Source organism: Purpureocillium takamizusanense, chromosome 1, assembly GCF_022605165.1.
Source record: "Purpureocillium takamizusanense chromosome 1, complete sequence".
NCBI lineage: Eukaryota > Fungi > Ascomycota > Sordariomycetes > Hypocreales > Ophiocordycipitaceae > Purpureocillium > Purpureocillium takamizusanense.
Genome location: NC_063068.1, coordinates 4,108,290 through 4,122,127, shown reverse-complemented (window position 1 = coordinate 4,122,127; position 13,838 = coordinate 4,108,290). Strand labels below are relative to the sequence as shown.

At 61.7% G+C, this 13,838-nt stretch overlaps 4 protein-coding genes across 4 annotated transcripts; 3 read left to right on the top strand and 1 right to left on the bottom strand.

Annotated features, from left to right (window-relative positions):
* Nucleotides 1-829: 829 nt before the first annotated feature.
* JDV02_001275 (uncharacterized protein) lies at nucleotides 830-2,012 on the bottom strand. Its single transcript, XM_047982190.1, has 3 exons — nucleotides 1,735-2,012; nucleotides 1,496-1,655; nucleotides 830-1,427 (listed from the first exon to the last, which is right to left on the bottom strand). Exons 1-3 carry the CDS (start codon nucleotides 1,898-1,900, stop codon nucleotides 1,046-1,048), a joined length of 708 nt encoding a protein of 235 aa, XP_047838152.1. The 5' UTR covers nucleotides 1,901-2,012; the 3' UTR covers nucleotides 830-1,045.
* Nucleotides 2,013-2,199: 187 nt separating this feature from the next.
* Nucleotides 2,200-7,643, top strand: ATG11 (oligomeric, coiled-coil, peripheral membrane protein). The gene is made up of 4 exons (XM_047982189.1): nucleotides 2,200-2,701; nucleotides 2,780-2,891; nucleotides 2,950-6,912; nucleotides 6,974-7,643. Exons 1-4 carry the CDS (start codon nucleotides 2,634-2,636, stop codon nucleotides 7,088-7,090), a joined length of 4,260 nt encoding a protein of 1,419 aa, XP_047838151.1. The 5' UTR covers nucleotides 2,200-2,633; the 3' UTR covers nucleotides 7,091-7,643.
* Nucleotides 7,644-8,053: 410 nt separating this feature from the next.
* Nucleotides 8,054-10,270, top strand: JDV02_001273 (uncharacterized protein). Its single transcript, XM_047982188.1, has one exon. The coding sequence runs from the start codon at nucleotides 8,310-8,312 to the stop codon at nucleotides 9,327-9,329; it is 1,020 nt and encodes a 339-aa protein (XP_047838150.1). The 5' UTR covers nucleotides 8,054-8,309; the 3' UTR covers nucleotides 9,330-10,270.
* A 317-nt stretch (nucleotides 10,271-10,587) lies between these two features.
* JDV02_001272 (Ubiquitinyl hydrolase 1) lies at nucleotides 10,588-13,623 on the top strand. Its single transcript, XM_047982187.1, has one exon. It carries the CDS (start codon nucleotides 11,269-11,271, stop codon nucleotides 13,159-13,161), a length of 1,893 nt encoding a protein of 630 aa, XP_047838149.1. The 5' UTR covers nucleotides 10,588-11,268; the 3' UTR covers nucleotides 13,162-13,623.
* The last annotated feature ends 215 nt before the right edge of the window (nucleotides 13,624-13,838 follow it).

The window sequence follows — 13,838 nt, the reverse complement described above, 5'->3', positions numbered from 1 at the left end:
CGGGTACGTGACACACCACTCTCTAGGTGGCTCGGTAGCGGCAGTCTGCGCTGATACTGTGCTGTACTTTGCCGGGTAGCCCCAGTTCCGTGCAGCGCACGCCCCGAGAGCAGGGCAGGGCCTGAGGCATGGCATGGATGAGGTGGATGGCATCCAGGCTCTCCCGGCAGGGCAGGTGCCTTGCTTGTCCACCGCGCCGCGCCCTCGCGGCTCGCTCGCTCCCTGCTTGTGCTGCCCTGCTCCAGTCCCGGTCCCAGTCCCAGTTCCAGCGAAAATAAACGCCTCGTCGCGCCGCCCCAGCTCGATCGAGCGAGCCATGGTCGGCTAGGACGTGGGGGGGGAGAGCAGCCTCGCCGCGCTGATGAGCGAGGAGGCAAGCAAGCCAAGGCCCCGCCGCTCTCGGACCCATGCCATGCTTCTCTCCCAGAGACGCGTTCTGATCGGGAGCCCCAGCCAAGCCCACGCCACCTGCTTCCCTCGCGTCCCGCCAGTCCCCCAGTGATTTCCGCGTTTGCTCACGAAATAAAAGGCGGGCGGCCCGGCGGGCAAGTCGTGGCAAGAGGTCTGGTTTCACCCGCCTGCCTCTGGTCACTGTAGTGTAGTCAGCTCGCATTTGCGCTCGCATGCATACTATCACGTGCGCCGGGGATGGTTGCATAGCTCCGCAAGATCGAGATGGCCGGGTGAGGGAACCAGACCTCCGAACGGGGCCGGCAGGTCCCAAGCTGCCGGGAGCTCATTGATCGGGTGTGGTGCGGGTTCCTGCGCCTCGGTCTTTTATGGATGCATACGATGTACGTACAGTGCCGAATGACGCCCACGAGGTGCCATCCCTCGCCAGCTGCGAGGCCCAGCCAGCCGACAAGGCGGGTCACGATCTGACCGGACCATGAGGCTGAATATGGGCGGGCTGACCCTGTGATTGAGTGTAGTATGAGTAGTAGCACTCGCCATAATGCTGGGTTCAGAATGTGTTGAGGCGCGTAAAGTAGCTATGGGCGCACAGCCGCTCATCTCTATCACCTCGACGCCCACCTCTGTCTACTTAGACGTCTTCGTCGTCCTCTGGATCAAGCACCATGTCCCGAAGCTCGTCATCGCGAGCCCAGTCCACACCGCTACCCGCAACCATGCCGCTGGACACGCCCTTTACGACTTGCCACCGCCGTTTGCTAGCCTTGACTTGCTCCTCTAGCCGTCGCACCTCGCCCTGAGACCTGGCGTCATCCAGACGGCCTTGCTTCCTCTCCTCGATCTGCGCCGCGAGGTCCAGCAGCTCAGCGACCAGCTCAACATTTCTGGCCACTGCCAAGGCGGTGTCGGCCTGGACACGCGTCGACTCGTTGAGCGTGGCTTCCACTGCCGACGCGTGTTTCGAGACGGCAATGGCGGCGTCGTCTCGCTGCTCTACGTAGGAGACAAGGTCACTGGTAATCGGTAAGCAGGGGACCCGGGCAAGTGCCGCAGGCACACGGAGGGGGGAGCGAGAACGTGCCGTTCCACCGGCGTCGCGTCGGTGCCGTTGTGCACGGCCTTGAGGACCGGGTTGGCGATCAGGACGGCGTCGACAGCGTCTTGACGCAGCTTGAACAGTGCCCTTGCATCAAGGAGGTCCTGCCTTGTCTGTTCCGGGACCTCGTCTGAGCTTTGCGGCTCTGCGGGTGCTTGGTGAGCTCAAGCTTCTACTCAAAAGCTCTTTGCTTGGTGTGAGTTATCTCCAAGGCTGTAACTGACCTTGGTGGTTTGCCAATTGCGCGTTCAGAAGGGCAATCTCTAGTCGCAACGTCTGAAGCTTGTCGTACAGCTCCAGCGCGCGCTGCTCGTCCGTAGATAGAGGAAGATGATGTTGATTCCCGGAGTCAACGTCCCCCATCGGGACATCATCGTTGGAAACGCTCATGTTCGCGCCGCCGTCAGGCTGCTTATGAACGAAAAGCGAGTCGGCCTCTTGCAAGCACCACCACCCCAGTCGTACGTTGTCTGTAGGCGTTTGCTGAACCGCTGACTTCCCTTGACTCTTGGAGCTCCTCGCCGTCAGTCTTGGCGAATTGGATGGTTCCCGTCCAAAACATAATCAGCCACATGTGGCTGGTGCCGAGTATGGCTGGTGCGCTCACGCCGGCACGCACCCCCGTCACGTCACCTGTTGAGCGAGTCACGCTCACAATGGATGAAAGGAAAATGGCTGGAGCTTTGCACCCTGGGGATCAGGGTCCACTGGCCAGCTGACAGCGGCACCTCGACCGCCAGCCGGGCGCCCGTCACGAGCGCGAAACTCCAAACACGCCTACAAACAGCATCACCAGAGGCCGCTGTGACGTCGTCTCCAGTGGCCCGCTTGGCCTGTTCCAGTGCCACACCAGCGAACAGGAACCCCCCCGTGCGTGCCTGGCCCAGTCTGGCGGTCGCCGACCTGCAGCCGCCCATGCGCTAGCCGAGCCTCACCAGCTGGTGACGACCTCCGTTATCAGGCATCCCTCTCGCTTGCCCGTCGCCCTGTCTTACCCATCTTTTGTAACCTCTGCACGCTCCCAACAACACGTCGACGTCCGACCTCCCGCTCGTCTCGTTCCACCTCCTTCCGTCGCCGGCAACCACAGCGCCGCATCGTCCGGGACGGGAGATGTCTCGGGATGGCTACCCACGTCTTGATTGCCCATACGGGCCAGCGACTCGAGGTCGACACAGCGCAGTTCTCCAGGTGCGAGTCCTCCGGCCGGTCCTCGGAACTTCCCCCCGACCCTTTCTATGCAGGGACTGACGCCGACTGTCGTCGTAGCCTCGATGACTTGAAGGTCTGGGTCGCCCGAAACAGCTCCGTATCCCTCCAGCATATGGTGGCTCTGACGCCCCAGGGACGCACCCTCAAGTATGCGAGTCTCCATGCCGAGGTTGGTGATACCCCGTCAAAGGTGTGCCCCCCCGCATCTGCTGACCTGTCCTGCGCAGAAAGAAATCTACATCTACGACATCCGAGTCACCCAGCAGCAAACAGCGTCTACTGTGGCGTCGCCGTCGCTCGTTTCCGAAACGCCCGCACCGCGCCGCCTCTCCATCCCCACAGCACCAAACTCTATAGATGACGTCCAGGCCATCACATCATGGCAGCACCTTTACGAGGAACGCCGCAACTGGGCCGTGCGGCTCACGGAAGAGTGCGCTCGCTTGAGCGATGCTGCCACTGCGCGCTACGATGAGATGGACGTCATGATCAAGTGCTTGGACGCCGCCGTTACTAATCTCGAGCTGAGCGTAAAGCAGATCGAGCCCAAGTATAACGAGCTGAAGAAGTGGGTAGAGCCAGCTTTAGCAGAGCATGGGCAGCTCGCTGCATCCTGGGAGCAATACCTGGCGCTCGCCCGCAAGACCCCGGTCTCGCCCGCCATGGTCAAGTTCATGACGCGCGGCGAAGTCACCAAGACTAATGTCACTCTAGAGGACCTTGTGGAGCTGGAGACGGCGAAGAAAGCTGGTAAGCTGGCAGCTACCGCCCAACGACGGTTTAGCGACAAAGCCGCCGAGCTAGACAAGATGGCAACACAAATGTACCGCGGCCTCGAGGGGCTGGCCTCCGACTTTGAGCAACTCATGAGTCGGTCAGCCTTGGCGCACAGCACCGACGCCATTCACTTGCTCCATGACATCGAGGCCGTGGCCAGTCAGATCGACTCCGACTACAAGACCGCTCTCGGCTACGCCGGGTCGCAACGGGATCTTGCTCAGGCATCTAAGACAGCCTCGAACCACACGGAGCGACTGGTGCCCTCTCTTAAGAAGCGAGCCAAGGAGATGGACGAGATAGTGCAGTACGTCACTGATGCCCGCAATGCTATCGCCCGCGAGTCCGTCATCCACATGCGGACGACAACGGACGTCACTGCCCTCTATAGCAGCGTTCGCAACCAGATCAACGTTTTGAACCAGTCCGAGGACGACCTGACAACGTTTGATTACCTTCGTCTCATCCATCAGCTTCCGTACATGTACGCGTCGTTTGCCGTCGAGGCCATTCGGCGCCGAGAGTGGGTCGACAAGGTCAAGACGGACTCGTCGACACTCGCAAACGAGATGGCGCTATTTCAGGACGAGGAGTCAAAGAGACGGCGACGATGGCAGAAGATGGTCGGCAGTATGTACGGGCCGTCGTCCGAGATCAGCGTTGTCGGCCTTGAAGTGAACTTGCTGGGCGAGGACGTGCCGTGGCCTGCACTCGCAAAAGACGAGCTGGACGCCTTTGTCCAGCACCTGCAGGAAAGTGATGTCGACCCTGTCATCCTCGAAGATGTTACCAAGCTCATCCAGGAGCTCAACAACCCCACGAAGCAGCAGTCGAAGCGGCTAAAGGCATTCAAGAACGGCAGCGTCCACGAGGCGGCACTGGGCCGAAGCGGTCTGCTGATTCGCGGTGATGATGATCTCCTCCGCACGTTGCAAGACGACAAAACCAAGCTGGAGAGCAAGCTCAAGACGGCAGAGAGTCGGGTGCGGAGACTGGAGGACCTTTTGCACAGGCAGAGTCAGACCTCCCGCCCCGGAAACCTGTTTCAGCCTCAGAAGAACCAGCCGCACGAGAGGCAAGACTCGATTTCGTCCGTCAAGTCGGGTCGCCCGGATGACCGCCGAATGTCTTCTGACGGCGCCGATCCGCTGCTGCGGAAGATCACTCAGCTCGAAAACGACTTGCAGGAGGAGAAGCAGCGCTCTGCACAATTTGAGAGGGAGCTCAACGCCCGCAGCACTCAGCACGCCGATATGGAATACCAAATTCAGGAAGTCAACTCGACCAAGAAGGACCTTCTCGAGAACATGGAAGCTCTCGAGAGGGAGTTTATGGACGAAAGAAAGTCATTGGAAGACGAGATCAAGACTCTCAAAGCTCGCCTCGAAGATACGGAGGACGAGATTGAGCACTTTGGCGAGTCGCGAGAAAACGAAAAGGCGACCTATGACGAGAAGGTGCGCGCGCTCGAGGCCGAAGTTGAACGCCTCACGAGGGAACGCGGCGACGACGTCCTCAAGGCTCAGGGTCAAGTGGAGTTCCTGCGAAAGGAGGCGCAAATGCAACGCGACCGCCTCGAAGCGTCGGAGCGCCAGGTACAAGTGGTGGCTGAGCAAAACCGCTCCGTCTCGCAAGAATTGGGCGAGGCTCGCGAGACGATCGAGGTGCAGGATCAGGCACTGCGAAAACTGCACGAGAATATGGCGCCCGATGCAAGCGTGCCAGCGGACTTGATAGACCTAACTGACTCGCTTCAGTCGCACGCGACGGGGCTCCTGGCCAAGCTGGGCAATGCCGAGAGCGACCTGGCTGTAGCCAGGCTAGACCTTGAGCAAGCCTTGAATTCACTCAGGGACAGCAAAACAGAAATGGCCAGTGTCAACTGCAAGCTGGCGGAGGAAGAAGAAGCAGCCCTGCGCCTGCGCGAGACAGTGGCCGAAGAGAAGGCCAAGGCTACTGCTCTCGAGGGCGAGGTCTCTGAAGGGCGAGAACAGCTGGGCCGCCTGCGCGCGCAGCTCTCGGACGGGGCTTCGGGTTCCGAGACGCTACAGAAGAGGCTCGAGGACGAGGAAAGGAAAGTCGCCTGCCAGGCGGAAGAATTAGCCACGCGCCAGTCGCAGGTCGGCAGCCTCGAGGAGGAACTCCACATGGTGAAGCAGAGGGTCGAGTTCGTGCAGAGCAAGATGAGCGCCATGTCAGCGCAGTACGAGGCTCGCGACGGACGGACCAAGGGCCTGAGCCAGCGACTGTACTCACAGAACGACCGCCTCACACGTCTACTGGAGCGCATCGGATATTCGGTCACGCGGCAAGGCGGCGAGATGGCCATCAACAAGATCCCCCGGTCGGAGAGGAGCACGCAGAACCCCAATGACTCGTCCGATCCAGGATCCTCGCTTCGTCGTTCGGCAAGCCTGGGCGTTCAGCAGATGACTGACAGCGGGGACCTCGAGCCGCTGTATTGGATAGACGGAAGCGATGGCTCGACTGAGGCCGAGAAATACGAGCACTTCATGCAGACGCTCGGCTGCTTCGACCTAGACCTGTTCTCCGAGACGGTGTACCTCAGGATCAAGGAAGCTGAGCACAAGGCCCGCAAGTGGCAAAGAGAGGCGCGGGGCTATCGCGACCGGGCTCACGCAGCACAAAAGGACGCGCACGACAAGATTGCCTTTAGGCATTTCAAGGAGGGCGACCTGGCGCTATTCCTGCCGACGCGTAACCAGCAGGCCGGGGCGTGGGCGGCGTTCAACGTGGGGTTCCCGCATTACTTTCTTCGGGAGCAGGATGCGCATCGGCTGCGGCACAGAGAATGGCTCGTTGCCCGGATCTCACGGGTACAGGAGCGGGTCGTTGACTTGTCCAAGAGCCTTCAGCCGGCCAACGATGCCGAGTCGGTCAACGACGACGAGAACGACAATCCGTTCCAGCTGTCGGACGGGCTGCGATGGTACCTTATTGATGCCCACGAGGACAAGCCGGGAGCCCCATCCACGCCCGGCATGGGCAAGTCGACGGTGGCGGCCAACACTGTGGAGGCGACGGCGGACATTCAGTCGCACGCGGGCAAGGGCAAGGGCAAGAACCGCGACAGCGTGGCCAGCATCGAGGGAATCAATAGGACGCTGTCGAAGAGCCTAGACAGTCGACGCAGCAGCTCAAACTCCAAGAAGGCTTTGCCGTTGGCAATCGGAGGGGGCGCCGGCACGGCTTTACTGAAGAATAGCGCGCTAGCTAGCGAGACTAACTCTCTGCGAGCGGCAGCGACGGACACGCCGGCGGGCACGAGCCCTGCGCAGGCGAGCCTCCTCTCAGCGAGCCTCGCGAACCCCGCCGAGCAGCCGTGGCCGGCGCCCCGATCGGTGCCGGGCGAGAGCTCGGTTCAGGGCAGCCCGGCACCCAAGTCCCCTGAGGTACGGACCGTCGACACCCTCCTTGGACCATGAACAGACGCTGATGGAGGTCGCGCTACAGCCACGTGCGCCACTGCAGCGTGAGGAGTCGGCCGGAAGTCCCAGCAAGAAGTCGGTGCTATGGGATTCGTTGTGGAGCGTGGACTATAGCTACGAGAGCCCGTCGAAGAGGGCGTGAACGCGGAGAATCGCGCGGCGGGGGCTGGTAGTGAGTGGTGCATGACCCCACGACTGAGTGCTTAGAAAGGCTCCCCGAGGAAGGAAGAGGCTATACTTGATACCCCGTACTTGTGGAAGAGTGCTGCTGGAGGCAGCCTCGATTTGGGTGGGCGAGTTGGGCGTTGGCTTTTGAGCCTTGTTCTCAGCATCATGGCAACAAGCAAGCATGCGAGGGCGCTTTTCTTTTTCTTTTGGGATTGCTCTGTCTTTATAGGTTGCATTCTGTACTTCGTATGGTATTCTGCGTGGCCCTATTAGGTGATGGGGCACGTAGCTGAAGAGCGAGAAGGAAATACGGATGATTCGACATCGGAGCGACATGTGCTCTATGAGGTACTTCGTACTTACTGATGCTTTGACACCCTTGCATTATCGGCGCATCCGACTTTTGTAGGCACCTTGGTGTGTGCGGGTTCCTAGGGGCATCCATGGATCTCTTTAAACACTGAGCTGACTTGAGTACGACCAGCCAGGTACCGTATGAGGATTTCAGCTCGTATGCGACGTCAGGCTTCATTTGGCCAGAGAAGACGCGCGGGAAGCGGAGTACGAAGCACAGCGAGGGCTTATTACTCCAGCAAGGATTTTAACACTGGGTAAGGTATGAAGTCCTTGTAGTATGCTGGGTAAGGGACCTTGTGGCTGCAAGCAGCCAGGTTGGACTCTGTGCATCTGAGTGCATTTATTATGCTCGGAGCCGAGAGCGACTTCAACCCCGGGTGTAGAAGGCTGCGTGGGCTGGGTACCTGGCCTATGACTACGTACCTGTCTACTGGCGGGGGCATAGCACTGCAGGGCGCGCCAATAGCATGCTGCGCTGCCCAGGAACGGCCCGCTGCCACTCACTGCACCTCCTCATCAGCCACCACTCGCCGCCGCCGCCGGCTCAAGCCACCTCCAGCTTGCTGCTGGGCAGGCACCGCCTGGAATCTGCACCAAGCTTCCCCGTCTCCCATCAGCTTCCACATCCCCCCCCCTTCAGGTTCTACTCTTTCTTTCCTTACACACGACACCACGCCACGCCACACAGAACGACACATCTATCAGAATCCACCGCCATGCGGCCCATCGACGACGCCATCTGAAGGGACCGACCGCCCCTGCACATCCTCATTTCTCCCGTCTCGCGGCCCAAGCCCGACTCTGGACTCGGACGATGGGACGCCCCGCAAGCTAGCATGGAGGTCGCCAGTCCACGCAACGGCGATAATGGCAGCGGCAGCGGCAGCAGTGGCGGCAATCGCGCGGCGGTCAGGCTGCCAGCGGAGCTGCTCCTGCACGTCATCGAGTGCGTGCTGCCGGGTAACTCGCGCGCTCTGCTGCCTCCCTGGCACTCGTCGACGCGGACCTTGCTCTCCCTGACGAGGGTGTCGCGTGCGACGTACGGGCACGCCTCCAAGCTGCTGCGGCAGCGATGCGTCTACGTCGACTCGAGCGTGCGGCTGGCGACACTGCTGCAGTGCATTCCGCGGCTGGTGCCGACGCTGCCGCCGGTGCCGGCGCTGCGTAACGTGACGTCGCTCTACCTGACGCCGTTCGGGCCGTCGCTCGACGATCAGCCGACGGCGGTGTGGGTGCGCGAGCTCCTGTGCGAGGTGTGCGAGACACTGCGGCGGCTGGTGGTGCAGATGCCTTTTGGCAGCCTGGACCCCCTCGACGACCACCTCAACGTGCGGCGGACGCTTCGCGAGGGCTTCGAACAGCTGACGGGGCTCGACGAATTCGTGTGTCTGGGTGAGTACCCGGCACTGAGCCTGCCCGAGGCGCCGACGGACGTGTGGCGCCTGTGGCCCAAGCTGAAGCGGCTCGCGCTGTTTGGCGTGCCGGCCGACAGCCACTGGCTGTGGTGGGACGTGGCGACGCTGCCGGACCTGGGCCACGTGGTGCTGGCGCGGGCGCGGCGGCTGGGCGAGACCAACATCAAGGACGAGTACTTCCACAAGCTGCCGCGGGGGGACGAGCGGCTGGGGCGGCGGATCCGGGTGGTGCTGCTCGACGCGGCGTGGGAGGTGCCGGAGCTGGACACGGCGCGATGGGCGGAGATTGACCCGGAGGGCCGGATGACTGTCGAGGTGCACGAGGTGCCGGTGCCCTTTTACGGCGACGAGACGCCGCAGGAGCTGGTGACGGGCTGGGTCAAGCGGGGAGCGCTGGACGGGACGTTGTGGGAGTGGAGGGGCGAGCGCGTCGGGCCGTGAGCCTGCTGGGCTTTGGGGAGGGAGTCTTGCTTGGCATTGGTTCGTCGCGGGCTTCGATGCGGGACGAGGGAGGCCATGAGCATTCATTACCTCGTTCCTCCGTGCGAGAGCGCCGGTGCGCAGAGCACGGGGATACCCCGCGGACTGTGACGGGCCGGGGCGATGGCGAGAAACGGGGCGCTGCTACGTAGTAACTTAGGAGAGGGTTGCCACGACAAACGACATACCGCCAACACCACCAGCAAATGACTTGTCTTTGTCTGCGAGTTGTACATACGAACTTGTTACTGATGCAGGTCGCGATGCAGCAGCACTCGTGGTGTCTCTCGCGGCGGGCGCGCCGTGACAACGGATCGGGTTGGGACCAAGAGTGCTGCTGTCCGTACCTTGCAGCAGTTGTTGTTGCAGTTGTGTCGACATACAATATGATAGGTATGACATTGCCAGCCCCGATCGAATGTTCCATGGAAGCGTCGCAACGGGCCCCGGCAGCCAGGGCAGCCAGGCCGTCCCGTCCCGAGGGTGTGGGGGGGAGGGTCGCGAGACGTGCGACCTGAGCGGAGCTGATGAGAACAGCCTGATGGGGGAGGGGGAGGAGGAGGAGGAGGAGGAGGAGGAGGAGGAGGGCCGGGCATGCCGAAGAGGCCCGCCTCCGCATTGTGTGTTGCCCAACAAGACGCTGCGCTGCACCTCGTGCACGTCGGTGACGACGACGCGGCGTCCGTCTTTCGTTGTCTGTGATGTACGGAGTACAGTACAATACGGGTGCTTGGGTGGTAGGAACACTCACACACGCCGTAGATGATCAAGGGATGGATCGATGGATGGATGGGGGGCGCAGTCATGTCGACGCCCAGGCTTGTACACGTTCATCGCATCACGCAGCTTGCTGCGGTGCAACGTCAAGACAGCAACGCCAACAAGCAAAGACAGTTTTGGAAGAAAAAAATTCGCCCCCTCGTCGTCATCGTGCGCCCCCCGCCCACTCCTCACTCACTCACTCCCTCCCTCCGAGGCGGCGGCGACCGAGAGCTATACAGAGAAGACTGGGTGATGGTGGTGAAGATGATATTGGTGATGGTGATGCTGGTGGCTGGCTCCTCCGCGCGCCCTTTGGCAGCAGACGGCCGCCAAACCCATTGCGATCCGCTTATTAGCCCCGGGGGTGGCTTTTTGGGGGGGGGGGGAGGGGGGGGGACCATGTACAATGTACACACACGGTCTGCCAACTAAAACCCAAGGCAACCAACTTGCCGACTGCTAAACTCCGTTTGACTGCTCGTCAGGCACCTGCCTAGTAAGAACTGAACGGGAGGAATACACTAACGTGCCTACTGTAGTAAGCGCTTCCCCAACTTCGCTACTCGGCTTCCATTCGCCCGCATTTTCCCTCCTGTCATCCTCCTCCGCCTCCTCATCTCTACGCCTTCGCCCACCCCCGCCGCCCAGTCGCTGCCAACAACCCTCCGCCCCTCCCGCCGCTCTGCTCTGCTGCGCGCCGCCTCGCTCGGAAGTAAAGGGGGGGAAAGAAGACGAAGAAGAAAAATACCCGGCCGGCCGTCCCGTCAGTCTTGCAACGCGGAGATGCGCCTCCTCCTTCTCCTGGCCGACGAAAGATAGAACACCGCTGCCGTCGCCGCCGCTTGCTGCCGCCGCTTACTGCTTTATCAGCAACGGGACCGGGCGGGACACGACCCCGACACGCACCACCTACCGAGACCCCCGACGTCGTCAGCTTGGACATGAGGCACGCACGTCTCTCATAGGAGCCTCCTGCCTCTTTCTCTCCCCTCCCCCCTTCCCCGCCGCTCCCTCCCTCCCTCTCTCTTTTCATCTCTCGTCTTCCCCTCAGCTTCACTTTCCCTAACCCCCCTCCCTTCGGCCGTCGACTCTCTTCTCCGAATCGCCGAGCCTCGCGACCGGCAGTCGACGGGTCACGATGCCCGATAAGTCGGCGACCGTCGTCTCCTACGCCGCCGGCGCGTCTCTCGCCGCCGTCGCCCTCATCTACGTCTTCGGCCCGACCTTTACCATCGACCACGACTCGGCCGCCGGCGCCCGCAAGAAGACTATTGTCGGCCTGCGCAACCAGGCCAATGACTGCTTCATCAACTCGGTCCTCCAGGCCCTCGCCGGGCTCGGTGACCTGCGCGTCTACCTGATCCGCGAGACGCACCGCCGCCGCATCGAGGACCCCGCCGTCTACGCCAACCTCGTCCAGCCCCTCAGCGGCTCGCGCCTCGAGCAGTGGCGTCTCCAGGGCCTGCAGGACGGCCTCGTCACACAGGGGCTCAAGGACATGCTCGATGCCCTCAACGAGCGCCCCATCGCCAAAAAGGCCATCTCGCCCTTCCAGTTCGTCCGCGTCCTCGAGGTCGCCTTTCGCCAGCGCATAAGCAGGCAGCAGCAAGATGCCCAAGAGTTCCTACAGATCGTCGCCGAGCGCCTCAAGGACGAATACCATGCCGCCCAGCGCGCCCGCTTCCACGCCCGCAAGCACGGCGTCTCCCCCAACGGCACCCCTGCGATCAACGGCAACGGGCACAAACCCGACCGAGACGACAGCGCCGCTTCACCCGTCACCAAAGACGACGACGACGACGCCGCCGCCAGCGACGAGAAAGAATCCGACGACGGCGATTCGACGCAGCCAGACGCGCAAGAGATTCGGGACGCGCTAGGCAACGCGCAGGTGCCCCTCGAGCTGGAAGAGGGCTTCCCCATGGAAGGCAAATACGAATCGCACCTCGAGTGCCAGACGTGCAAATACAAGACCAAGCCCAGGGAAGAGGCGTTTTGCACAATCACCCTGGCCGTGCCGCACGTCTCGTCGACGTCGCTCAACGCCTGCTTCGACGGCATCTTTAAGACCGAGTACATTGACGACTTCAAGTGCGAGATGTGTCGCCTAGTTCAGACCAGGGCCAACCTGGAGCACGAGGCGGCCGTGTCCACGTCGGAGAGCTTCAAGGCCCAGGCACGGGACAAGATCGAGAAGCTGCGCGTCGCCATCGAGACGGACCCCGAAAACCCACCCGAGGGCGTCGAGCTCGGCGACATTCGATACGCGCCCAAGCGCAAGATCGCCAAGACGACGCGCATGACCATATTTCCCAAAGTTCTAGCCATTCACCTCTCGCGCTCCATCTACGGCGCGGGCCAGATGACGCAAAAGAACTCGGCCAAGGTGGCTTTCCCCGAGCAGCTACCGCTGGGCGGACTCATGGATCAGCACAAGTACAAGCTCCTCGGCATCATCGCGCACCGAGGCGGCCATAACAGCGGCCATTACGAGGCGTTTCGGCGGCAGAACCAAGTGCTGCCATATCACAACACCAACACCTTCCAGCAGTCGGACGTGTACAGCAAGACGCCGACGCCCATGTCCACGCCCGAGATCAACCCCAGGCAAGGCGCCAGCCCGGCCATATCCACGCCCGACCTGCTGTCCATGTCCCCCACCGCCAACTCGTCAACGCCCTCGCTCGACTCGCTACCGGTGCCTCCCCGGAGCGTGCCCGCCGAACGGAGCACGGCCCCCTCCACACCCGTCAACGGCAGGGACAGGGATGCCGACACGAGCAGCCTGCGTTCCGTCGCGGCGTCGACCAGGTCGGCCATTTCCAGGCTGGCGTCGCCCAAGTCAAACGGGGACGGGACCACATCGCCCGGGGGGCTCCGGTCAGCTGCGGCCAAAAGCGCCAAGAAGCGCAAGATTGCCTCGGACAAGTGGTGGCGCGTGAGCGACGAAAAGGTGCGCGAGGCCAAGACGAGCGAGGTGTTGGGCATGCAGAGGGAGGTGTATCTGCTGTTTTACGAGCTGGAAAAGTAGGGCGCGTCACAGGCGGCCATGTTCGATTAGGAGATGTAGCCCATGCCAGCCGGGCATGGCAAAGGAGGGCTTTGATTGGGGCAGCAGCCATCTGGCTGTCGCATCGTGTTACGCGGAGACATAGGACGGCGTTTGTGGCTAAGCATTTTCACACATGCATCCGTCCAAGACGGGCATCATTACGTACGACATTACATGGACATGGTATCCGTCGGGATATCGACAGGAACGAATATCGGAGGCGGCACCGACTGCCTGCGCGTTGTTTGAGGCAGGCCAGGGGTTGAACGGAGACGGGGTTTGGATGCTGCCTTGCGAGGGATGGGGAAGGATGGAGAGAGACGCTTGTATTATACACGTCGGAGGGCGAACAATGAGGAGGGCGAAGACAGAGTCGACAGGATACTTTATACAGTCTCGTGTACAAATGAAGAAGCGTCGAAGACGGCGCATGCCCGAGAGCTGCACTCGCAACGTATCGTAGCATGCTCCGTGCCGAGTACTTTGTACGTCAGTCGTGAGGGTGAGAGCGTGATAGACTGACCTGTGCCTGTCTTGCTGGTTAGGTGCGGCAACGATGAATGCCCGGTTATTGGGTTGGGAGTTTCTGGTGCTGATGAGTCAGCGGACACAGCGACGCGGTGCACGCGACAGGGCAGCGGGTCGAGGAGGCAACC